We start from the raw sequence: 25562 nt of genomic DNA, 5'->3' as shown, positions 1-25562 counted from the left end.
ATTTTTGCATAACTTACGAAAAACTTAATTATTGCAAAATTGCAAACAGTATTATAAAAATTGCTTATACTATCTGATAGAAGACACTTTTTACTTTGCATTTATGTTTTTGAAGTTGTATTTTTACCTTTTGTTTAAGAAATATTGTCTAAAAACAAAGTGGTATGTCGGTATCGGTAACCTTCCTCTAATATTTCTAACATATTCGGACTTCATACTCTCACCTACATAAAAGCAATATACATATATTATACTATTCACACAATTCACTATGAATTATATCGCTGTGAAGGTACGAGGGGATCGATTCTGTATCTTGAAACGAGGTGAAAATTACAAAAGTGAGCGAATTTTTTTTACGAGAATACTGATAATTTCATTGGTCAACACTTAGTAAATTTGCTCACTTTTGTAATTTTCACCTTGATTAAAAATACAGAATCGACCCCGAGGTCGACTGACGACGCCGATCAACGATAACGTACCGCCGATACTTATTCCATGTGTGCGTCAACTACATGTGAGCGCGGACTAATTAATTCGACGAGCCTTCGATGACATCTCAATTTAATCTATCGCGTACGAGGATATCGTGACGCAAGCATCGACGTAATTTCTCTTTTCCATCGTGCCAATCGCGCCAATTATTTGCGCCGCGCCAACGGGAGCGTGGCCCGAATGAAAGTCGCGACCGTATCTTAATTATGACCAACTAAGCAAACAACGCCAAGGCAAGCAATCTCCGAATCGTGCGCAGGATCGAATTGTTTGTCTTCCCTAAACGGCTCTCTTTAATATCGCCAACAATCATGTTAAATATTATCGCAATTTTAAGGTCGTCGCGGCGCCCGAAAGACGCGACTCAACATTTAAGATAAATCGTTGGTAATTTTCTCGCGGAAATGCATCGAGAAAAAAATAAAAACAAACCTGGTAGAAAAGAAAAACAAATATTAAAAGAATTAGATGACGCCTGATGAGTTGATCATTGAATCGCGCGATCGAATTTCTGTATGGAAAAAAAATGATGTTGGCTACATCTAATTCTGATTAGCTGAAATTGAACTAGCTACTATAATTATGAAATTTGTTAATACATACAAAGGATTTGCTGCTGTAGCTAATATAAGGATGTGATAGCAAAGTTATATAGATCAATTATTTAGCAGCATGAAGTCAGTTGTCATAGTTATCGGATATGTCCGTGTAAAAGAAAATTGTCTCTACCACAGCTAAATACGGTTTGCTGAAACTATACTTGTTACCAAATTGTCTGCTACACGGAAAACGTTTGCTGCAATAATCAATAGATCGACATAATAGTAAAATGCTTGTCTGTTACAATAATAATATTTAAGCCTCGCAGCTAATGGAAATTAGGTCTGGCAGATACGACGTTACGTATCCATATGTTACGACTGGAATTTAGCTATGCTAAATTTTTGCTACACGCAAATTTTTGCTGCTGCAACTAATCTTTTTTTTCCGTGTGGTACAGATACAATTAGTGTTTTTCAATTATATCTCAGACATGCAGTCTTAGGTTTTAAAATATTTTTTCCTGTGATTTTCCACTAGAACTTCTTTTCCGGGAATCCCTAGAAAACAAATTCTCTGATCAAACGCAATTAAGTTAATCGGAATTTGATTGTCATTCTTATAATTTTTCTAAACAGATTTTTTAAATGCCTTTAAAATCATTCGCTTACTCGATTCTGTGACAGTATAAAAAAAAAATAGAGAGGAACTTATGATTCTTTGTTAAAATTGAAAAATTGCTGATTATCTTTTTAATGAAATAATCTTCTTATAGGGGGTATTCTTACAATCACGAATTATGGCCGGCGACGAAATGCCTATGCTAATCATCGCATAAGAATGGAATCCGTGATTTTCAAATAGCGACTATTTTCGAATCATCATTGTCTGGCACAGTGATAAGCGATGAATGTCTAATGTCCTTTCGTATTTCTTAGAAACATACACATTAATCTCGATCAGTTTCAGGATATTTAACTGGAAATTTTATACCGAATTACGATATTTCCAATAATAGAATTTTAAAATACTAAGACGAATGACATCAAAGCGAAAAAATACATTAAAAAAATTCTTGCAAAAGAAATTTATTGAAATAGAAATATTTTTCAATAAAACAATATATTTACAATAATAAGATTGAAAATAAGACCGTTTATGTTAGAAACATTACTTTAAATACGAAACGCCACTACGGTCTGAATGTTATAAGATGTTGAACTATTATATATATATTCATTTAAATAAATTAATTTCAAAAATTATAATTGCATGCCGATATGGTTGTCGGACTTTCAACGCAATCAATATGAAATATTAACAATCCCCTCAAATTTCCTAAATTTATGCTTAAATTCTAAGCAGAATCGTAAGGCTCGTAACATATTCCTGTAAGGCTTGTAAGAATTTTTAAGTGGTTATACCTTTATACAATATTTTTACAGACAGCTTCTTACTAGCCATAAAATTTACAAGAAATCATAGATATTTATGAATAATCATATGTTACGATACATACACATAAAATTAAAATACTAGTCATAAGTTCTTACAAGTTTTACGAAAACACGTTACGAATCTTACGGTTCTACTTAAAATTGATCCGTTAATTTTAAAAAACTGTAATAAACTTATTGCGGAAAATATTGCCTCAGCCGGAAGTCAAACTCAGACCTCTTGCATTCCGTCTCGGTGGTCTAAAGGCTTAGGACGCTCGCACGGAATGCAAGAGGTCCGGGTACGACTCCTGGCCGAGGCAATATTTTTCGCAATAAGTTTATTATAGTTTTTGAAGATTAAATTTGGGAAATTTGGGGGGATTATTAATATTTCAAACTGATATATTGCGTTGAAAGTCCGACAACCATATCGGCACGCAATTATAATTTCTGAAATTAATTTATTTAAATGAATATATATATATAATAGTTTAACATTTTAACATTCAGATAGTGGCGCTTCGTATTTAAAGTAATATATTTACAATTAATAGAATACACTTGTAAAATATACCGAAAACTTTCCTTTTATTTCGAAATAGAATAAAATTATATTTATTTTAATTGTGCTGTCACATGACTTGTTTTATGTTTTTTTTTCTTAGGCCTAATCAGGCCTAATTTAATTCCACACATATACAGTTATTTTATCGATTATAAGAATACAAAAGGATTCGATGTTTTACAATCTATTCTATCAATTGCAAATATTGTTTTATTAAAAAATATTTTAACACAGTTTACAGGAATTTTTTTTTATATATTCTTGCTTCTAAAGAGTAAAGTATACATATGTCATTATATTTCTAAAAATCTTTGATTGATCAGCAATAATTTGTTATTGCTTCGCTTTTCGACTTCACCGTATTTCATCGCAAAAAAAAGATAGCGTTTAATAATCTACGTTGATAGTTAGTCTCCTTCGTAAAAAAATTTTGATTAATACGACATAACCGAATATCAACTCCACTGAGGAGTGATTTAAATTTATTTTAAATTAATTTACTGGAATTTAAATTTATTATTAATTGACAATAATTGTATTGTTTTCCGTATCGCTTCGCTAACTTCAGTTTCACCAGATTAAAAAAAAAGATATTCTAACGATATATAATATACGTTAATGGTCTTCATTTCGTAAGAGGTTTTAAAACGACATAATCGAATATCAACTCCGCCGAGGAGTGGTTTAAACCGGTTTACATTCAGGTTCAAATTTACATTTAATTGATACAGGGATCTGTATTAAACGGCTGCTGGATCGCGTGAACTTATTCTGGATCGGTTCAAATTTGAATAAACCAGTTTACGGTGAGCTCAAACTAGACGCGTTATTATTCAACCGCTAACCGTTAACTGATGCTTCAATCAATTGTTGAAAGAAATGCAGATTCAGAATCGCAAAAAGAAGAGCGGACAATGACGAAGAAAAATCACAAAAAATATATACAGGGTGTTAGTTAAGTATGTTCCCAAACGCAACAAAGCGATTCTTTGATTTATTTCAAGTAAAAAGTCCATATAAACATGTGTCCTAAACGGCTTAGTTTCCGAAATAAAAAAATGTAAACGTGTAGTAATAATCTGTTTATTTAAAAGAAATACAACTTGAACTAGTCAAAAATTAGTCAAAAACAGAAAAACAAAAACAGGCTTCAGTTCTTCTGACGAAATAAAACAATTAGATGAATTGTTGGAAATGTCCACCTTGCGCCATACATCCATCGAGCCTTCTTCTCAAAGATTGACGTACACGCTCAAAGATACCAGGTGCGTTACGTATTGCCTCGTATGAAGCAACTATTCGATTCCTCAAATTATTCTCATTCTCAATTGGGGTGGTATGAACCAATGATTTCAGATGCCCCCAAAGGAAATAATCCAAAGGATTTAAGTCTGGTGATCTAGGAGGCCAAGGTTGAGTTCCTGCTCGACCTATCCTGTATTTCGGAAATTAAATCGTTTAGGACACATGTTTATATGGACTTTTTTACTTGAAATAAACCAAAGAATCGCTCTGTTGAGTTTGGGAACATACTTAACTAACACCCTGTATATATGTATAATTAAATTTAAATACTCTGCGAAACAAAGCGCGTTAACCTCCAGTCTACGGTATTATTCAACGATCGTATCGCGACGTTAACAGGGCCATTTATGTATAGACAATTACGAAACAATACGATCTGGACAATGGACTTCCCGGAGTTCCCGGCACATCCTGATCGAAGCTGCCATTCTATCCTTCCCGAGAAGAGATGACCCAACGCTGAAGTCGTGCTATTCTTAGCGATTCTATAAGTAAAACAACCATTCGCAATTGGAATTATAAACTTTCGCACAAACACGAAACCATGCCATGTGGCCCTCGTAGATCCCGTCTGTCCTTACGTTCCTTTTTTTCTTTTTTTACAGCAATACTTATCGCGAGCAGCGATGCGTAGCAAGCATCATCAGCTGGCACAGCGTCACTAAAACCTATATGGGGGTTTTTTCATTGACGATCCTATTTGTAACTGTCTATTAAGTACGTTCTGATATCACGATCAATTATTTTATTTGTCGAAACGAATAGATATTTTAATCCTTTGCACATGAATCATTATTGTCACGAGATTGTATCATTTTATGCTGGAGGAATCAAGATAAAATGTTTTAGAATCTGTTGTTAGTTAAGTTATATATATTTTAAAATTATCATCAAGAAAATATTCTTTGTTAAAAATAATTATACTTAAAGGAAAAAAAGTAGATAAATTGAGTAACTTTCTTAGTAATAGAATGATATTTTTCTGTGTATGAATTGATTATAAAAGTCTTAAATAAAATAAATTAACAGTCAAACTCTTAGATTATAAAAAAGATCCAGAAAAAATAAAATGCAAATTGTTTTAACAATGGATACTTATTCATTTATATTCAGAATATTTTTATGCGACAATTTATTATTCAAAGGATTGAATTAACGTTCTGTCATTGATGAAAGTTAATGCTGAAGAATTAAATTTACATCGGAGGTTTATTAATAACTGAAAATTTGAAAAATTTCTAGAAAATGCCAAGGTTTACTGTAGAAAGAGAGAGAAGTTTAATGTTCAAAGAACTCGTGGAATCTACTCTATTCTTGGCCTCCGCTTCCACTTTTTGCTTCCTATCGCATCATTTCCCATTAGTTAAGATATAAATCGCGCTTATGCCAGCTATTCGACCGCGAAATTCCTAGTAGCGATAACTTCGAACGTCGGCTCTCTCTGCATATTCCTATCAAATTTATGCGTACCTACCGTTTTTTCCAATGGAGTTTAATTTTAATCTTGGTTAAACGGACTCATCTTTTTTTAGTTCTAAAAGTTTGAAAAAGATGAAGAGCAAGTTAAATCGCGCGAGATTAAAGTTAATCTACATTCATAGAAATGGACATAAGAGTTACCTTGCGGAAAGCAAGAAGAGGCAGACGTAGACTTTTGAATAAAAATCATCGGCTTAGCAACATCGACCGATCGTGAATGGTGCCGCGGCCTTTATTGTGAATGCATACGTTTCTACACAGGGCCGGTACGAGATGAACAACATCGTCATTTTTTAATTTTTCACATAAGAAAACGGACGGCATTCAAAAAAGTAACGATATTCCGTTTTATAGTCGTTTAAAATTTGATACGATTCTTTTCTATCCTAAGGAAGCTTCTGTATCAATTTACATTTTACATAATTAATAACATTAATCTATGTACGGTCTAAAATGAGATTCTTATTGATTAGAGGAAGGTCACCGATACCGACATATCACTTTGTTTTTAGACAACATTTCTTAAACAAAAGGTAAAAATACAACTTCAAAAACATAAATACAAAGTAAAAATTAAGATAGTAAAAATACTATTTTCTATCAGATAGTACAAGCAATTTTTACAATACTGTTTGCAATTTTGCAATAATAAAGTTTTTCGTTATGCAAAAATGAACGTCTGACAGAATGGGCTCCAAAACTGACATATGGCCTGTTTTTTGTTCCTGCACTAGACTGCACTAGCACTCTCTTCTTCACTTTCAACAAATATCATATATCCATCTCACTTCAAGTTCCAAAAGTGTACACTAGTTCAGCCACAGAAAACAGACCTATAGTAGGCAATAATACCAACATTCCTATTTTATAAATAAAGATATATCCTATTCTGTAAAGAAAACTAATTTATGAAACTATAAACATTTAAAATGACATAATATTATCAATAATACAGTCACTATTATTTTAATTACGCAATTTGCAAAAAAACATCGTAAGAATTTTCTTCTCTGATTTTCATAGAATTGGTTTTTAACTGATTTGGTAAAGAAATAAGCCACAAATATATGAATTATGAGTTTGTACTTCTCTTTAATTAGCTAAACAGATCATGATTTTATGAGTATTAATAAAGTGCAATATAATTAGTTTCTAAGAAATAAGGGAGTGTCATTTTAGGAAACCTATGTCAGTATCGGCGACTTTCCTCTATTAATCTATAAATTCTGGAGCTTGTATAAACGCGCTCAAAATAATTTTTATTTATAAATATAACAAAGATGTTTCTGTCAATAAAGAATAATTTCAGACAAACTATTTACTGCCGTCTGTAATTATCAATACTATATACTGAGAGAAAAGTGTTTGAATCGTATGACTATAAATGGTAAAATAATTAATTTATGATTAGAAGTTTCATTTTTATAATTACTACTGCCCTAATAATAACAATAATTATTATATGTGTTGTGTATTAGTATATAATTTTTATCCACAACGATGACTCTATCAACAAAGGTTTAGTCGGGCAAACTGTTTACTCAATAATCAATATTATCGCAAGAAAAGTGGTACTTGTGACTGTATGAGCTGGTCGTATCTTAAAAGATTTTAAGGCTTCGTCAAAATTAGAAAGAATTGAAGGAAAACTTGTTTTTTTTTTTCAAAAGTTTGGAAAACAAGTAAACCGGCCCTGTGCTTCCACGCGTTTGCTCTCGCACGCGACCGGCTCGTTTGGCAGACAGCTTGTCCGCCCTAACGAAATCGAGGAATCGCGTTCTCGCGATTCTCGTCGCGCATTCAACGCTAAACGCGTCCAGTCTAGTCATCCATCTTCTCTTTCGTCGCTTCTGAACGCGACTTTTTACGTCGCACTGTTAAAACTTACAGACAACAAAAAAGAAACGTCTGTCAAAAGGAAGAAGGCATAAAGAAACTATGGTATATTTATAAGATAAAATTCAAACTTGCGGACGATATTTAGCGTTGAAAGCGCTACGGAAGAATCGCTCTTTAATCTGTTCACCTTCTCGTTCGCTAAATTCGCAGTCCTGCAGACATAAGGGATCCTCTCAAACGTCAAATCTGCAGCTTCCCCATAACCTCGCACCCTGCAGATTTATCTCGACCCTGTTGGAAAGTACGTCGTCCTTTTCGCGCTCTATCCAGCCAGACGGCTTCTCCAAAGTCCGGTCATCGCGACGAAAACGACAGGACACTCGATGGACGGCCTTTCACGATATGTTTCTCACTGTCCCTTTTCAATCAGACCGGCACCGCACCAATCGGCAGGGCGAGCAGGCCAACAGGATCGACACGTGTGCCTCGGTGCGCGTGTATCGACGTACGTTCGTGTGAATGAGATGGATAGGTGCGCGTGCACGCTAGACGTCGCGAGCACGTGTTACTCGTGTCACTCGCGAGCGAACAGTGAGGAGACTCCGACGTGTCCGAACCATACGAAATCCCGATTCTTACTGACAGACCGGAGTACCGGATACCGGACCGTTGCAGAAATCCCCTTCACCTCGGGGCCACGCGACGCTCGGCTCGCTCCAATGCGTGTTACTCGTGTCACTCGTGAGCGAGAACCGGCGCGGACCCCGGCACACCATGAGCATACGCACCAACGCACCAACGCACCCATCGCTGCACGTCGCCGGTGCAGTATTGTATCATGCGACGCATTGCACCCTCTCTCTCATAAATGTAGCTCTCCTGAAATACAAATTACGTGACTCGCTCTTTTACGTTCCCAGACAGCACAAAAAGAATTCAGTCGTCAATTTCCAGTTCATTTTCAGATGCAAAAAGATTTCTTTTCAGAATTGTTCAGAAAAAGAATACTTTTTGTGTATCTGATAATAAATTCGAAATTGATGACATAACTGAATTCTTCTTTAATTCTTTTTGAACTCTCTGTGCTATCTGGGAGTTTTTGCAATACAATTTGTGTAAACACTGTAAACGATGAACGCTAAGGTCGCGTTATCTTCTTTTTAATAACCAATTAAGAAAAGGATGACTTTAGTGACTTTAACATTCGCCGTATCTGGAGCTATGTTATTGCAAAAACTCCCTATTATCTGAATTCTGCCACCCATATTCACATCAGTTCCCCGAGTCAGCCATATATATAGATATATAAATATATAGATATATATATTTAACGCTTCCGCAAATTTATCTTCAGATACTCCACGAATTATTTTATTGACTGCAGAGTATCTAAAGATGGACTTAAGAAAGTCTTAAGGTCATTTTTAAATGCTTAAATATAAGACCTGATTATGGGCATAAGATATCTAACTTCTTGGTTCAACAAATAAAGCAATTTTTCCACTGTTATAAAATCCTTTATTACTCTCTTAAAGTAAATCTCACTGTAAAAAGTGAAATCTCATTCTTAAAGATTAAAAATTGAGCTACTCTTTCTAAGACTCGTTCAATTTTTACTCTTTAGAGTGAGATTTCACTTCTAAAGAATTTAGAGAGTATGGTTGGTCTTATCCTTAGTTTCTCACTGGATCTAAATGTATAAACCAATTATATTGAAGAATTTTACACAATTGCAAAGCTGCTTTCTCTGCTGAATACAATAGCCATTGTACAATTTAAAGTACTATATATAAAATTAGGTAGGCGGTGCAAATATATACAGTTAGAACAAACTTCCGTAAACTAATCCCAATTTCCAAAAAATGTAATTGTCAATTATTTGAAAATCACGCCAAAAAAATATTCTTTGTACAAATTATTTTTAAATATGTTGAAATCATTTCTGTGGTGAATTTTTTACTTGTGTAGAATTCGCTTCCCAAGTGGCAATAAATAAATATATTACATGTATAATATATTTATTTTTGAATAAATGTACAACAAATATACATATATCTTATCAATTTTTCATGTAATCATTTTTTACATACATCCTGTAGAAATAAATAAAATTATTATTAATATTTTAGATAACTATTACCGATATCACAATTTAATAAATTTTCAGAATTACATATTTCCCGAGATTTAATTGTTCTTAGATCTCATCTGACTAATCAGATTAATCTTAATTTGACGTCACGTATAACGTCACTTAAGATCTTAAAGATTCTCAAACGATGACTGGATACTTAAAGATGTGACACTTACGCGTGATTGTGTGTAGGTTTTTTCGCGACGCATTCGATTTCGTTAACCGTGCTACACCACTGCCGACACGCATGTGACGCATTTAATCCGAGCATTCGGCACTGATGCATCTACATATTAAAGCGTCATTCCACGTGGCTCGCATGTGCTGTGTGTGTATGTGTGAACAAAAGTTTTTATCACAATTTTAAATCTTAAATTGCAACTCTGTGAAGCGAAATTTTCTTATGTATGTATGCACATACAATTGTTTGACAAAAACTTAAATTGACAATAATATCCAATGCTATAAAAAAAATGGTCACATTAATGTTACAGAAAGAGACAGAGAGAGAGAGAGAGAGAGAGAGAGAGAGAGAGAGGAAGAAAGAAATCTAATCAGTCATACATGTACATATGCATATATATTTGCATTGATTTTTAATGAAGTATGTTAAACTTTGATTGAACCTCTGATGACTTCGTATAATTTATTATGCTATGTAAAATCGATTATCTATATACAGGCGCGCGTGAAAAAGACGAGATAACAGTTCCATAAATCATGTATCAGTAATTAAAAAGGTTAAAAAATTTGTAGATAACTACAGCATATGTGATATGTCCGAACGTTTTACTTCATTCATATTATAACGGCACAAGAACGTTACATAGAAGAAATAAAAGTCGCGTTTTTGTTTGAGCAATCATCATAAATGTAAAATTGTCAGAGATATAAAAATTCATACATTATATATATTTAGCAAGTGTAGCATTTCACTAAATACAGTTTTCTTAATATATACATAACGTCTATTTTCTTTATATATATATATATATATATATATATATATTGCGTAGATGTTAATAACAAAGTACATCGTACTGCATTCTAATAAATTAGAATAATAGTCTTTATAACTCTTGAAACACGAAGTTTCGCAGATTTTGCTATTTTAATGTAAACAATGCACCTCAAAAATCATATAAAAAAGTCTCCCTCAAACAGTAAATTTCACATCTTGAACACATTCTGTATGACTCAGTAATACTCAGCATCAACGTATGTTACAAATTGAGAACATGTGTCGTGGATATTCAGGCTGACTCATCTGGAAAACACTATTTTCTGAAACATTTGTACAAATACTGCAATCACTTATATTACCTCGTCCCATCGTTCTTAGTCCATTAATTATCATAAAAACCACTAAACACAAGTTCGATGGCTGCTTGCACGTCACCATTGGTAAATTGCAATGCCTGAATGTTTATTGTGTCGTCTTGAAGACCCATCTCATGCATCTGTGCCAACTGCCGCTGCAGATCATTAATCGGCGGTGAGAATAGCGGTAATACCGGCGACAAGGAGGTCGCCGGCGACGCGGCTGGCTGCTGCGGATTTGAATTGGTCGCCAATGCGGCTTGTCTCATAGCTTCCATGAACATCTGTGGCGTGATCACGCCGGTGCTCTGATTGTCGGTTGCGGGTTGATTGGCACCGTCGGATGTGGAGGACGGCAAATTATCCAGTCGCTGCGATGCCTGTGAATTCGTAGCCGGCGACACGTTGGGAAAACGTAGATTACTGTCGTTTATAGGCTGCGTGGCGAAAAAGTGGGCAATATCGCGCGCCATTTCCTCCTCGAGGCTCATGCTATCCACGCTATAGGAACGTGCGGTAGTAGGCTGTGAACTGGTCACTGAACTGCTGGAGGAGCCGCTGGAGGCCGCATTGTGCGCTTCCTCGTGCACAGCTGCTGCGATGTTCTGTGCTGCCTCGATTAACACTGGATGCAACTGTGCTATTCTAAATGTGAGACAATAAAAAAATCTTTAAATCCATGTTCATACTAAAAACATATGAGGTAAAAATGTATGTTTTGAAAAATATGCTACTTGCGTAATATTTCTGAGGTAATACACATTTAGAAGATCATACATCTAATTACCTTCTAACAGTATCAACATCTACAAAATGCGCCATTAATTCGGGATCCTGCAACATGGCAATGGCAACTGCATCTTCGTGCAATCCAGGAGAGGATGAAATAATATTATCTATCACCTCTGGTCTTTTGCTTAAACGCTGAAACATATCATAATGTTTTTCTGTAATAATACTTGATAATTATAATTAAAGATATATTCCATGTATTTTTTACACAGGATATAATAGTGTATATATAGTATATGTCACACAACATAAACATTTAAAAAATATTTACATCCAAAGCACTTCTAAATGCAGGGGTCAAATTGAAAGATTTAAATGCAGATACCAGTTGTAATATGCAATTTTCTGATACATGTTTATTCAATACTGAAGGCTCTGGCTCTTTTTTTTTTAGTGCATGCACCATTGATCCATTCTTTAATCCAATAGACTCCACTGTTGCATTATCCTCAAGTATAAGCCCATAATAAATAAATTCTAAAGAAAAAGAGAGATAATCATTAGTATTATGTTTGTACTAAAGTTGAATTTATTCTACATGGAATTATTTCAAAAAGCTTGAACTGTAATCATATTTTTTAAAAAAATTAGAATTGAACTTTTCTTTAAAAAAAGATAAAAAATAAGGCTATCCACTAAAAATTGAAAACATGACTAATTTATCAAGGAAAATAAAGCTAATCTAATAAAGATTTTTGACAGTCTAAATGTTTTGATGTATATTTCAAATATATAAGAAATCAAAGAACATCTGATCTGTTAAATTTTATAGGATTGAATAACAAAAGAGTACAAAAATAATCGCGACAAAGACCAATCTCTAAATAGTGTAAAGTCACTTTTACCAAACGAATCCTTAGGCAGATTCCACCTTTTCGCGGCTTCTTGTTTCAGTGCCTCCACTTTCGTCTTCAGGTTCACGCCACTCAACGTAATCGGCATGACAATCTCAGAATTTATCTGTATTCCGAACAACAGATCCATGGCTATCATAATTGAATGAATCAATTCGAATCAGAGGATCAACTAGATTCTCAGTACGGTCTCTCTCTCCGGTATTTAATCTTAAACTTCTCGGCTTCTTCTCGACTCCCAAAGCTCGTGAATCTCTACGAAGACACTCTCTCTTTTATCCGTTTCATACATCGAAATTGATTGAAATCCAGAACAACTTGTAACGAGACATACAAAGGTTGTTGACAAAAGGTTACCTGAAATCTAAGGTTACCGATGCAGCACCAACACTGACCAACACCAAGAACAATGCAGTGATGCTGAAGATGCTTTTTCATGCTCTACACTTAAGGTCTGTTCTTTTTTGAAGAATTATAAACAAACAAACTATACCTATCTCACTTTAACCAGTTCAGAATTGGGGGTAGAAAAAGAACAGACCTTTATTTTTTTTAGTGATAAATAATCACGTGACCGAATTCTCCCTCATTTTGTCCACAAATAGCCAATCCTGGTGATAGCTCTCATTAGGTCTGTTCGCGTCGCATACTCCAATATGCTCCTACCCATGTTGGAGCATGAAACGCGAACAGATCTTTTAGCACGGACACGCATCACATTCATTTTCTAAAGTCTAAACGGTCTAAATTACGATTTTTAAACTACGATTTTATCAACAATATTGGAAATACATACGAAGATTCATATTTATTTTATGAAATAGATGTTGGTGCCATTAGTGTAATACAGGGTTTTTTCTGGTGTTTTTTTTTTTCGCGAAAAAAGTTTGATTATCGCTTTCAGGTTTCTCCCTGACGTCTGCGAAATGGCAGGAGACTTGGCAAAATAAGAGAAAAAAAAGAAGAAGAGATCTGGCAACTCTGCGATTGCTATGTCGTGCAGGAGTCGCGGGAGATCGGCAATACGACCGGCGCGAATCTCTCTGACAGTTGATAACGGAATGACAGCCCGATGATGCCTGGCGACACGCCGGTCTGACCCATCTCGCTCCGAGCTGCAGGCTGAACCAGAACAGAGATGCAAGGCATCTGCGATAATATTCGCACAGCGATCGAACACGGACGTACTGACATTATCAGGTCGCTCCTGGATGCGTGTACGTATCCTTTCTTTTCTAGTTTCAAATCTTGCGCAAACTTCTCGTGTATTAGGATAATAAATTAAGTGGGCTGGATAAGAACGTCCTTCGTTTTTCGTTGTTTATATTGTCGATCTTCCTCTGCCACAGGTGAGAACGGTAATGCCACAGAGGGTATCACGAGAGACAAGATATTGAATCAACCGGTTTTGGAGGAAGGAACTTTCTTGTTATATGCCTCAAAGGTCCGTAAAGTACTTTTCCAGACGTGTTTTATCTATTGTTATTCCAATTTTCATTGTCTTTAAATGTTTCTATTTGGATTATTGATAAATATTTCTATTTATGCTGTTTATATTTAAGACTAACCAAGCGGACATTGTGAGAACTCTTCTGAATTGTGGTGCTGATCCAGCTGTGCAAAATGCTGATGGACATAATGCGATAGATGTTGCCTCGAGTGATGCAATACGACGTATCTATATAGAGGAAATGTTGACAGCAACAGCTGCTTCTGAGTACGTAAATATCAACATTCAACTTTAGGATTGCTTTTTTTCAATTGTGGAATATAACTATCACTTTAATCATATCGATTAGCATCACAGAACAATTTACATGTATCTTTTTACAGAGTAGATAGAGTAGTGCAGTTATTGGATGCAGGATTGGATGTTAATTCATGGGACTCGCAGGGCAGTAAGAACACACCGTTGCATTGGGCAGCATGTTATGGAAACAAACACATTATCGCGTGTTTACTTGGTAATGTATACACAGAGTGTTTGCACTTAAAGTTAAATAGGTATATGTTCGATATTTAGAAAAAACAAGAAGGAAAACTATAATACATTCTAGGTCAGCAATAAAAAATGTATAATCAGCATCTGAAAATAATGTTCATGTTACCATTTCCATGTAGATAAAGGAGCCGATGTAAACGCCGAGAATGGTTGTGGCGCTACGCCATTACATGATGCAGTGAATCGTGGTGACATTGCTATCTGTCAAGAACTATTGCAGGCTGGTGCAAATCCTCTTGTACGAGCTACCAAAGGGTGAGCGATTAATTATACGAATATGAATAGACTATTGTTCTTGCGCGTACAAACATATCAAACAGCATTTCTTTTTTCTATTTTTTTTTTTTTTTCAGAACATTTGCGGGGAAAACGCCGTACGAATTATCTAGAAAGAAACAATCTCTACATTGTTTCCTTCAAAGATTTATATCAAATTTTATGCTGAACGAGAACGAAACAATACACAGTGCTACTATGTCGTACCCAGATACAAGCTATTGCCAGAAGGGTCTCACGTGCAATATGAGCCAACTGTCAGTCGAATCTAACAAGTCGTCGGATCCAGCATACGATGTGCCTTCGCGTGACGCGGGCAAAGAGAGTCCTAGTAAATCTATTATTGATAAAGGAAGTATTTATAACTTGTTATGGCCACAGCCAAAGACTATAAACGAACTAAAAAATTTTACGGCCCCATTTATCGCTGGAAAAGAGCTTCTTATATCAATAATACAGGTAATATTTAGGTGTACGTATGTACATTGATGTTTCTCAAACATATAGAAAATCTTTTGAATCACATTTCTGTTGAGAAGGAATTCCCTCAATTTTACATATAAATTCTCATTGTGGTTCCAAATTATTTTTATAGGGCAGTGAATCTGTACATAAAATACTGGATGTGTGGGAGATCAGCAGGACTCATCTGCTAGAATTGGGTCATGATGTAAAGATCGGCGAAGTGCAACCTAGTTGCGGCAAGTTGCTCAATGATAATACAATTGAATGCATTGTGAATAGGAATCTGTTTAACATTGCTGATAGTTATCAATTGCATATTACGCATAACTCCATAAAAGTAAGCGCTGGAAGTCTAGCGGGGCTGCATTATGCGGTCTGCACATTCGTGCAAATTCTGCGTCTGAGTAAGAATCAGAGTAGGTCGGAAGTGTGCGAGATAGAGCCTGTCTTCATCAAAGACGAACCGAGATTCACACATCGCGGTATACTGTTGGACATCTCGCCTAGAGGACGCGTACCGACCTTGGAATATCTTTTACATATTATTGATCTACTCTCATCGTTTAAGATCTCGCATTTGCACCTCTACTCCAGGCTCGTTCAAAATTGCGACTGGCAGCTTTGTTATTCCAAATCCGAAATGGTAACTCTGGACAGATATTGCAGGTACAAATTACATATTTATATAATTCTGAGAATTCACTTTTTAAATAAAAGATTTCCGATTTTTTATGAACTGTATTATTTATAACATCACTCTTTTTTATGTTACGTAATTTGGAAATTAACTTTTTCAGAGATCGTCATTTGGACATAGTTCCAACGTTGGACGTCGATTCTAATGTCAGCCAACATCACCTGATGCAAATGTGGCCTATCTTTCAAGACTTGCTCGCAGTATTTCCTAGCTTAAATTATGTTCACGTAGGCCCTCGATTAACCACTTTATTAGTGCAAGCTGATAGCTTTGATTTGAATGTGTCTGTCAACGATACGCTTGAAACGGACATGTCGGAAGTATTCAAGTCTTACTCGTGCCTTCAAGAACTCTGGCATATCCTCAATTTGAGCTCGAACACGACTCTACTTTTATGTTCTAACAGTTTACATTCCAAATCCGAGTTTCACAATATTCCTACTAATATCATATTTGTCGAATATGGATTTCAGGTGAGAGTTAAATTTCTTCCTTCAATTTTGTATGATATACTCGCAGGAACAATTTATTGAAATAAAATTTACTATAAATATCCGAATATTACAGGCTGATTATGATTTCTCCGAATGGACAGAGCCATTTAGACTAGCTGGTGGTAATGTATTACCAAGTTCTGGCACAGCTAGTTACAATAGTTTGGCCGGATGTCCAGCATCGACATATGCTAACACAAGAAATGCGATAAAAACCTCTTTGGAGCAAAACTCGATCGGTGTTGTTGTCGCACATTGGTCGGGAAGTCATCATCTTACCCCGCATCCTTTCGCGTGGATCGGTTATTTAATAGCGGCTGGTTTAGCTTGGAACTCAACAACGGAAATAGATTTAGGACCTGATGATAATTACGACATTCCTGAGTTGTCTGCATCAGTTAGGTAACTGTTATAAAATTTGCAATCTATGATACATTCACGCTCATGTTTTATAAAATTGTTTTGTTTTGTAGAGAAAGATATATCACAAAACTATTGGATATACACGTATTTCAAGATTCAGAATATAAAATCGGTAACGCAATACTGGAATTGGGACGTTTGGATACATTGGTACTAACATTAAGTAAAAATCAAGCGGTCAAAGATCTGCAGCAAATACCAGATAATCGCGGTTCTACGTTATACAGATTACTGACTGATCCAGATAATGTTAATTTGGAGTATCTTTCGGCCGATCTATTCGCTGTAAGTACGCTCTTGTATATTCGTTTAATGCGTGAAAAAAAATATCTTAATATTTTAAGAATAAATAGCAAGACAAGATACTCAGGTATCCCGAATTAATTCACTATTATGTGTTCGTAGAAAATGACGAAGCAGGTTAAACGAATATCTCATTCCTTGTATGAGGCGAATTTATCCTCCAAGTTCGCGTCTATGGAGATACAGGAATTACAATTAACATCCGATCTGATGCTGACGGCTTGTAAAATTGGTAGAACATTGATTGGAGTCGGTGTGAATCCAAACAGCAACATGGGACTCGCTGTTATTAATTTAGGAGTATGTAATCTACCGCCCACTTTCAGGACCGACATAGCAAACAAGATGTTGGCTCATATAGAACAGTATAAAGGCTCCTGGTTGCAAAGACATTTTCCACAGGGTCTCCAGGATTCGTTGCTAGTTTTAACTAGTGCGCTGCATAGGTTTGTGCCGGCGACATAAGTTTTTTTTTTCTTTTTAAGCATACAAAATATTTAGTTTATACTGAGCAATCTACAAAGCGCAAATGTCTAAAAGACTTTTACAGGACATCTCTCTCGAACTTTTGTGTTGTTCAAGATTTTAATCGACTGCAGTGTGCAAATACGATATACGTGGCAAATGAAACACGTAATACATATAGGATTTCAAGATATATTCGAGGAAAAACTATTGAGAGCAATATGTATTTTTATCCTTATATATTATCACTATTATTGTATGTTTGCTATGCTGTATTGTTTCTTAATATTAGCAAATTTATTCTCAAGATACTTTTGAAAAATAATATTTTATTAAGAGAGAATATAATTTTATGCTAAGAAGTTTTGATTATAAAAAGAATGTTTGTTTTATTAAATATAAAGGCATTTATTAATTATCTTTATTGTCGTTGTTAATTGCATAATAATTCAGTGAATCACGGCTAACATAAGTAACAGCGAGTAGTGTTTGAATATATTGTTTATTTTCATATGGACGTATGTGCAAATGCAGAGTTCAAAAAATTCTCTTTCGCAATGAGGTAACATATTTTTTATATTACTTATTAATAGATTTAATATAACTATACTGTATCTTATAAATAATATATATAGGTCATATACACAAATTATATCGATCTATTGTAACAATTATTATGAAGAATAATACTAAAACTTTTCATATATATACAATTTTTATACATATAATCGTTATTTAAACTGGACTTAAAGAACATCGAGTTTTACAGGATCTAAATGCTTTATCTAAATACTTTTCAACTGTCATATATCACAATAATTTTTAATTTTTGTTTTACATCACATACTTTCTTTTTTCATAAATTCATATATTCGTTATTTTATATATTTTAAAAACTTTAATATTGCATAGAAAAATATTAGTTGAAGAATCATTCAAGCATTTATTATTTCTATTCGTAAATTTGCTAATGAATTTGGAATTGAGCAGTAAATCTCTGTCAATTAAAGCTATGTATAGGCGATATTTTAAATGGATTGTAAAATAGAGAATTTGTTATATGTAACACACACACGTTTCATCAGTATTAAATCTCGACGCTTTACGTCATTACTTACATTCATTTGTTAATATAGTATCGCTATTTATGAGATTGTTCCTATTTTGTTCATTCCATCCACCCATTTCCATATCTTGTTTGTGGAACATTTCTTTTTCGAGTGCTTGCAGCCTATAAAACTCATTGATCTCGAACTGATACTTGGGCGCTGTTATGCCAAAGAAATTGGCCAAGCATTCGCCAACGTAGTCACAACCGTCCAACATTTTAGAGCTCAACCATGTAGTTTGGTACCATGCCCATGGTAACCAATTCATATTTTTCTATAAAATATGTATTATTTTATCTTTTCATTGAATAATAAGTATATAATATTATACATATATATTTTTTTATTAATATGATTATATATTTACAGTATCTATCTGCGACACAATTTTAGTCTTTGGTGCGTCAACTTCATCTTCTGACGAATATTCCTCCATTACTCCATCCGAAAACTGTAATATTCTCTTTGGCTTTTTACTCAATTTGTGTTTGCACTAGAAATTAATAGTTAATAAAATTAAGCTGAGTTAAATTTGTAAAATTTATAAAAAAAAAACAGAAATTCTTCTGAAGGATGTCAATAGTTAATATTTGTTAGTAATTTAAAAATTAAATAAAGTAAAAAAACATGAATCAAGATTCAAGATAAATTTATTTTTCTATTCTAAGAAACTCTTCAATACTTAATCTGAAGCTTTATTATAGAAAATATCCAATAAATTTGTACAGAGATTAGCATTGAAATGTGATAACAAATATCTGTGTACAAACAACCCAGTACGTTTCCCACTGAAAAACTTTGGGTTTACAGAGAGGATCTATTCGTGTAAATTTATTTTTATCTCGAAGGTCAAGCTGTCGTTTAAAATGAAACTATACGAACCTGGTAAAGATCGTTTGGAAGGTTAAATGGAACGAAATACGTATGTCTCGGTATCCGGAGATCTACCTGGCTCTACCTACAATCTTACCTGCGTCTCGATATCCGAATTATCCTGCAGAATAACGTCGCTCAGATCCCTGATGTCACCCCTCTCCGATGTCATCGTTGGTCTTATCTTACGGTAAACAAAGCCTCTCGTGCCGCGTCGCGCCCTAATGACTCTCGTCAGTACGTCGAGCAAGCTCTCTCTCGCTCTCCCCTCACCGGCCAGATGACTCATTCGAGACGAACGAGACTTCGAAAGAAACGGCAAAGCATCGTGATCCCATTGGTGCTGCTGATTTAGCGGTTCTTCTGTTGATCTGCCTGTGGCCAGGCTGGGCAAGCAGGGCACGTTGGCCTCGTCTAAAGACCCTTGCTGCTTTCCAGAAAGATATTTCATCTTTGTTTAACATTGGCAAATAGCAAAGATTAATGATGTTGTATTACTGTGTTATACTCGTCAACTGTCCTCTTATTTTCTTGCTAGAAAGCAACCCTTACAACAGTTTGACGATTTTGATTGCATTCCATAAAGTACATGATGCATCATTTTATTGTAGTTATTCAATAAATGTTAAATAAGGATAAAATGATACATTATGTACAATATGTACTTTATGAAACTAGGAGTTTGTTAAAAATTTGCGAGAGAGAAAGAGAGCAACATATATAAATTATACTATTTCCCTTTAATTTATATTGTCTTTATAACTTTAATTAAGATTATAGATGTCTTCCATTTAGTGATATAAATCGACACAAATATCGTTTCTATTTTTCTTCGCATTTCATAAATAACAAAGACAGAACGATATTATTGTCGACTTATCATTTAAATGGAAGGCACCTTAGAGTGAAATGATATGATGAGTAGAGTGATATATTTATATATATATATAGAGAGAGAGAGAGAGAGAGAGAGAGAGAGAGAGAAAAGAAATATACATATACTTTTCTCTCATAAGATTTTAACGAAACCATTCATGGCTAGACTCTTTGGGTGCGTTTCATTTGACGCTCACAACATTCATGAAATCGTTTCATCCTTACTGTTTATCAAATGTTAAATAAATAATGTTGGCGAGCATTGTGAGCGCCAAATGAACTCATCCTTCATTATAGGGTTTCTTTTTGGGCTCACCATGGCGTATCGCTTTTTGTATTCGAAAATGCCATTTCGCGATTGATTTCAGGATCGAGTAGAATTATATTCCTTTAACTAATCCTCTCCCAAGTCTCATTTACCCACTGGCTCTTATAAAATAGGTATGTTCGTGCATGCGCGGTTGCAACTGGCATGAATCGCAACATTCGAGGCGGAAAAATAACGTAGAATTATATGAGAGTGCAAACATACAATAGAAGAATTTACGATTTCGACCTATCAGAAACTATATTCCGATATATCCAATTTCTACCTAACACTCGTTCTTTAACTGTCCAAAAATTCCTTAAATTCTTCCTTCTCTCTTACCGCAGATAGAGAAAATACATAGTCGTCGATGATCAAATCATCTTATCTTTCCGACGATAATATTCATCATTTTAAATGGAACGAACGTGCAGTGCATTCACACTTCGAATTATGGAATAAAAAAAAAACAAGAGAAGAAAAATTTGAAACGGACCGTTGATTCAAAAAAAGGCTGTAATATTTTATAATGGTGGTTTTTTTATCGGGCTAATAGATAATGATATTTATTAATTATATATATACATGTATAATATAATATTAATATATATAATATTACATATCGCTTATATGTTACAACAATGATATAACAAAAATTGTCAAAAACACAAAGAAAAAAAACATACTTTAAAAAAATCCTCGATTTTTTATTTTTCTATAATTAGTTATTACATTAAAGCTGCACAACAAAATTAACATCACATTTTTATGATTAAAAAATTTATATAATATATAAAAATTTTAACAATTTAAATAATTTGTTTTTTTTTAATAGCGTCGTTATTTTAGTTGCAAATAAACGATATGTTGTCGTATATATGTATTGTATATACAATATTTTTATATACACATTTATTATTATACTATAATAAATACAATATGTTTCAGAATACGTACCGACCAAGGGGAAGGGAAGTTAATCTTATCAGCTGTTTTTGTCCCTTTATTAATTATACTTTACACTATTTTTGGAATGATAATAAATATATTATATCGTATATACAATACAATTAATTTATTGTATTGTATGGTATTTATTATTTTGTATATACGATATATTACTTATTATCATTCCAAGAACAGTGTGCTGTGAAGTGATCAATAAACTATAAAGGGATAAAAACGGTCGATAAGCTTGACTTCCCTTCCTCTTCGGTATTCGTATTCCGAGACACGTTTCTATTGGTGGACACGGGGCAATCGCTCGAGACCTCGTGCGAGCTCCTCGATTCTCGAATCCTGCGAGTTCTGACGTCGAATGGCGACGGCAAGGCTGTTAACACGACGGACGGTGGCCAGCAAGTTCAGACCCCAAACCGTCCGAAAAAGTTAAACGGAACGTAGCACGGAGTGGCTAAGCATCCGGGGATGAGCTTGTGACGTGTTCCGAGGCCTGGGGATCGATTGCGGAGTTGTCGCAGTGAGCTCCTACGGTCTCTCGACGGCAGTGCATACGGGAGGTGCGTCGGCGGTGCCGTTAATTATGTGAAAGAGATAAGGAGCATTGCCTCTTGGTGCGGCAAAGGTGGAACACGTATCCCTTACGTCGCGTCATGTTCCATCACGAGTACGAGAAACGGCTGCTGAAGCCGGTGAGCGCGGACGTCTCGACGGCGACGGGCACGGCGACGTTGCCCGGCACCACTGTCGCCACTTACTCGCCCATCTACTTCTCGCCCACGAAGACGGCGTACAACAACAGCTACGACCGCTTCATACCCACCCGTTCAGGTAATAACTGGCAAACGACGTTTTCTATGATTAGCGAGAATGGCCGGGGTAGCCTGGTGGCGAAGAAGACACGAGAGAATGGCGAGAGTAGCCGTGACGGTATCGCCTATTCCTGTCTGTTGAAGAACGAGCTGCTTGGAGCAAGCATAGAGGACGTAAAGGGCCAGTGCGAGGAACGCAGGGTGCTCTCACCATTAGTCACCAAGAACCTCTTCAAGTACACCACTCCCACCAAGGATCGGACCCTGCTGGATCAAAGTTCACCATACTCCTTATCACCACTTAGTGCCAAGAGTCAAAAACTATTGAGATCTCCCAGAAAGGCTACCAGGAAGATCTCAAGAATACCCTTCAAAGTGCTAGATGCTCCGGAGCTGCAGGACGACTTCTATCTGAATCTGGTCGACTGGTCCTCCCAGAATGTTCTCAGCGTTGGCCTGGGAAGTTGCGTCTACCTGTGGTCGGCATGCACCAGCCAGGTGACGAGACTCTGCGATCTCTCCAGCGATGGCAACAGCGTCACTTCGGTCGCCTGGAACGAGCGTGGCAATCTGGTGGCGGTAGGTACGCATATGGGCTACATACAGGTGTGGGATGTAGCAGTGAACAAGCAGGTGAGCAAGCTACAGGGTCATAGCGCCCGGGTGGGAGCCCTGGCATGGAACGGAGAGGTTCTCTCATCTGGCAGCAGGGACCGGTTGATACTGCAGAGAGACGTGAGGACGCCGTGTGTTGTCGGCGAACGGCGACTCGGTGCCCATCGGCAGGAGGTGTGTGGCCTCAAGTGGTCGCCGGACAATCAGTACTTGGCATCTGGCGGCAATGACAATCGGCTCTACGTGTGGAATTTACACTCCCTCTCACCCATCCAGACGTACACCGAGCACCTGGCGGCGGTGAAAGCGATCGCCTGGTCACCTCATCATCACGGCCTGCTAGCGTCCGGTGGCGGCACCGCCGACCGTTGTATTCGCTTCTGGAACACGCTGACCGGCCAACCGATGCAATGCGTCGACACCGGCTCACAGGTCTGCAACTTGGCATGGAGCAAGCACAGCTCTGAGCTAGTCAGCACGCATGGTTACTCACAGAATCAGATTCTCGTGTGGAAATACCCGAGCCTTACGCAAGTGGCCAAGCTCACTGGACACTCGTACCGGGTGCTCTACCTGGCGATGTCGCCCGATGGCGAGGCGATTGTTACCGGGGCGGGCGACGAGACTCTGCGCTTCTGGAATGTATTCAGTAAGGCCCGCAGTCAGAAAGAAAACAAGTCCGTGCTAAATCTATTCACGAGTATCCGATAAATAATGGACTGCACTGGTCATCGTGGTAGAGCCTCGCGAAACGTCTTTTGTTATGTATTTTGTACATATGCATACACACTCTATCTATCGTCATAAATACATTATCGTAGAGTATTCTAAAAGAATTATATATATCTATATATACACTTACATAGAAACATATATATATATACATATACTATATATATATATATATATAACTGCGCTAGAGGTACTAGAAGAAACACATTCTTAGAGAATTGTATAGAGATAAGAATTACGCGATGTTCCCAATATATAGAATAAGTTCGCGGATTTGTCGCATAGTCTATGACACTTGAGTACTTGTGTGCAATACTCGTCGCTATTCTCCGGTACTTATAAGAAAAGAAAAACAAAATTGCATGCCGGAGACTATCGCTACGAGACGCTCTATATTTTTTATGCACTTTATATACACTTATTTTTATATGTCGCTACTCTATAGAATTATAAATATTTGCACAGAAAGAGTGTCCCAGAAATCGCAAATATGACGGCAAATCTGACAGATTTTTTTCTTGATCATTGATATCAAATTATAGATTCTTATATTTAGAATTTTGAGATAAACAATATTTTTTATTATTTTTAATCGCATTATTTCACTCAGATTTGTTTTTTTTAATTAACGGGACAGTCGATCGCAGCTATCAAGAATTTTCTCAAGAGAGAAATCTACTCCAGATTTGTCCTTAGATTTGTAATTAAAATTAAGTCGTTCCAGGACACTCTGTACAGCGCGTTTGCGTTTTTCTATTCTATTTTGCATCTTACGCGACCATGATGTTGGAGCACACAATCTATATCTTGCTGTATATACCTACGAACGAGAGTTAACAGCTAATGATCTATTATGCATTTCATAAATTTGTAATCGCAATTCTCTCCTTTGAGAGTATTTGATCATTGGATTTCCGCAACTTTTCGAAATGTCCTTGGAGATATCTGCAGACTGACCAGACTCTGAAAGAGAAAAAAGTAAAGTCTGCGAAAGGCTGTCTCGTACTTTTGCCACTGCTCGACATTGTCCTGCTGTCCCCAATGTGCTCTATTAGTCATTTAAAAAAGGATTTGCTTCTACGAAACAATTTTTCTGTCACATTCTTCTACAACTAATGCTAATTTATAGTTAGCTCGGAAAACTGTACAAATTTATTTGAAACGTGACTTATATCATGCGAATCTACTAATTTATATTATAATAAGAAGAATATATATTTGATATATCGCATTGATATATCTTATGTTATTCGAGAAGAAATAAAGGAGAGTTGATAAGAGAAAACTGTACAATTGAGAAAATCTACATGTAGTTCGCAGACATATACGCATATTTGCGTAATCTATTTTTCGCAATACCGTATATCGTACATTCGAGTACATGAGTA

General features: G+C 35.7%; 5 protein-coding genes across 7 annotated transcripts in view; 2 read left to right on the top strand and 3 right to left on the bottom strand.

Annotated features, from left to right (window-relative positions):
- Ncc69 (sodium chloride cotransporter 69) overlaps positions 1-8536 on the bottom strand; it is a 31035-nt gene extending 22499 nt beyond the window's left edge. The window contains exon 1 of the mRNA XM_018513256.1: positions 7853-8536. The gene's annotated coding sequence lies outside the window, so the exon portion shown is untranslated. The remainder of the gene's footprint in view (positions 1-7852) is intronic.
- Positions 8537-10893: 2357 nt separating this feature from the next.
- LOC108764825 (ubiquitin-like protein 7) lies at positions 10894-13176 on the bottom strand. Of its 3 annotated transcripts, none has more exons than XM_018513215.1 (5): positions 13123-13176; positions 12757-13020; positions 12183-12388; positions 11907-12043; positions 10894-11764 (listed from the first exon to the last, which is right to left on the bottom strand). In XM_018513215.1, exons 2-5 carry the CDS (start codon positions 12902-12904, stop codon positions 11146-11148), a joined length of 1110 nt encoding a protein of 369 aa, XP_018368717.1. In that variant the 5' UTR covers positions 12905-13020; positions 13123-13176; the 3' UTR covers positions 10894-11145. The 3 variants fall into 3 exon arrangements, with proteins under 3 accessions (XP_018368717.1, XP_018368718.1, XP_018368716.1); XM_018513216.1 differs by having other exon boundaries at positions 10894-11066; positions 11123-11764; positions 12757-13170; XM_018513214.1 differs by having other exon boundaries at positions 12757-13170.
- A 487-nt stretch (positions 13177-13663) lies between these two features.
- Positions 13664-18104, top strand: LOC108764817 (uncharacterized). Its single transcript, XM_018513203.1, has 12 exons — positions 13664-13982; positions 14115-14209; positions 14328-14482; positions 14599-14729; positions 14887-15022; positions 15121-15502; positions 15639-16174; positions 16306-16678; positions 16773-17101; positions 17173-17407; positions 17528-17871; positions 17966-18104. Exons 1-12 carry the CDS (start codon positions 13904-13906, stop codon positions 18012-18014), a joined length of 2844 nt encoding a protein of 947 aa, XP_018368705.1. The 5' UTR covers positions 13664-13903; the 3' UTR covers positions 18015-18104.
- A 738-nt stretch (positions 18105-18842) lies between these two features.
- Positions 18843-21250, bottom strand: LOC108764831 (protein FAM177A1). The gene is made up of 4 exons (XM_018513222.1): positions 21065-21250; positions 19970-20299; positions 19367-19492; positions 18843-19273 (listed from the first exon to the last, which is right to left on the bottom strand). The coding sequence occupies exons 1-4, from the start codon at positions 21065-21067 to the stop codon at positions 19001-19003; spliced, it is 732 nt and encodes a 243-aa protein (XP_018368724.1). The 5' UTR covers positions 21068-21250; the 3' UTR covers positions 18843-19000.
- A 959-nt stretch (positions 21251-22209) lies between these two features.
- fzr (fizzy and cell division cycle 20 related) lies at positions 22210-24307 on the top strand. Its single transcript, XM_018513210.1, has one exon. It carries the CDS (start codon positions 22669-22671, stop codon positions 24151-24153), a length of 1485 nt encoding a protein of 494 aa, XP_018368712.1. The 5' UTR covers positions 22210-22668; the 3' UTR covers positions 24154-24307.
- Positions 24308-25562: the final 1255 nt, after the last annotated feature.

Source organism: Trachymyrmex cornetzi, unplaced genomic scaffold (genome assembly GCF_001594075.2).
Source record: "Trachymyrmex cornetzi isolate Tcor2-1 unplaced genomic scaffold, Tcor1.1 scaffold454, whole genome shotgun sequence".
Classification (NCBI taxonomy): Eukaryota; Metazoa; Arthropoda; class Insecta; order Hymenoptera; family Formicidae; genus Trachymyrmex; species Trachymyrmex cornetzi.
The sequence above is the reverse complement of the archived record's forward strand: the minus strand, read 5'-3'. Positions and strand labels throughout refer to the sequence as shown.

Excerpts from the sequence above, each read along its gene's own strand:
- LOC108764825 (XM_018513215.1), bottom strand. The coding sequence starts at position 12,904 with ATGATAGCCATGGATCTGTTGTTCGGAATACAGATAAATTCTGAGATT. Across the intron at positions 12,389-12,756 it reads TCTGCCTAAGGATTCGTTTG|AATTTATTTATTATGGGCTT; the intron begins GTAAAAGTGACT and ends CTTTTTCTTTAG. Across the intron at positions 11,765-11,906 it reads GATGTTGATACTGTTAGAAG|AATAGCACAGTTGCATCCAG; the intron begins GTAATTAGATGT and ends TCTCACATTTAG.
- LOC108764817 (XM_018513203.1), top strand. The coding sequence starts at position 13,904 with ATGCAAGGCATCTGCGATAATATTCGCACAGCGATCGAACACGGACGT. Across the intron at positions 14,730-14,886 it reads CATTATCGCGTGTTTACTTG|ATAAAGGAGCCGATGTAAAC; the intron begins GTAATGTATACA and ends ATTTCCATGTAG. Across the intron at positions 15,023-15,120 it reads CTTGTACGAGCTACCAAAGG|AACATTTGCGGGGAAAACGC; the intron begins GTGAGCGATTAA and ends TTTTTTTTTCAG.
- LOC108764831 (XM_018513222.1), bottom strand. Across the intron at positions 19,493-19,969 it reads ATTCGGATATCGAGACGCAG|TGCAAACACAAATTGAGTAA; the intron begins GTAAGATTGTAG and ends ATTAATTTCTAG. Across the intron at positions 19,274-19,366 it reads TTGTGTCGCAGATAGATACT|AAAAATATGAATTGGTTACC; the intron begins GTAAATATATAA and ends CATATTTTATAG.
- fzr (XM_018513210.1), top strand. The coding sequence starts at position 22,669 with ATGTTCCATCACGAGTACGAGAAACGGCTGCTGAAGCCGGTGAGCGCG.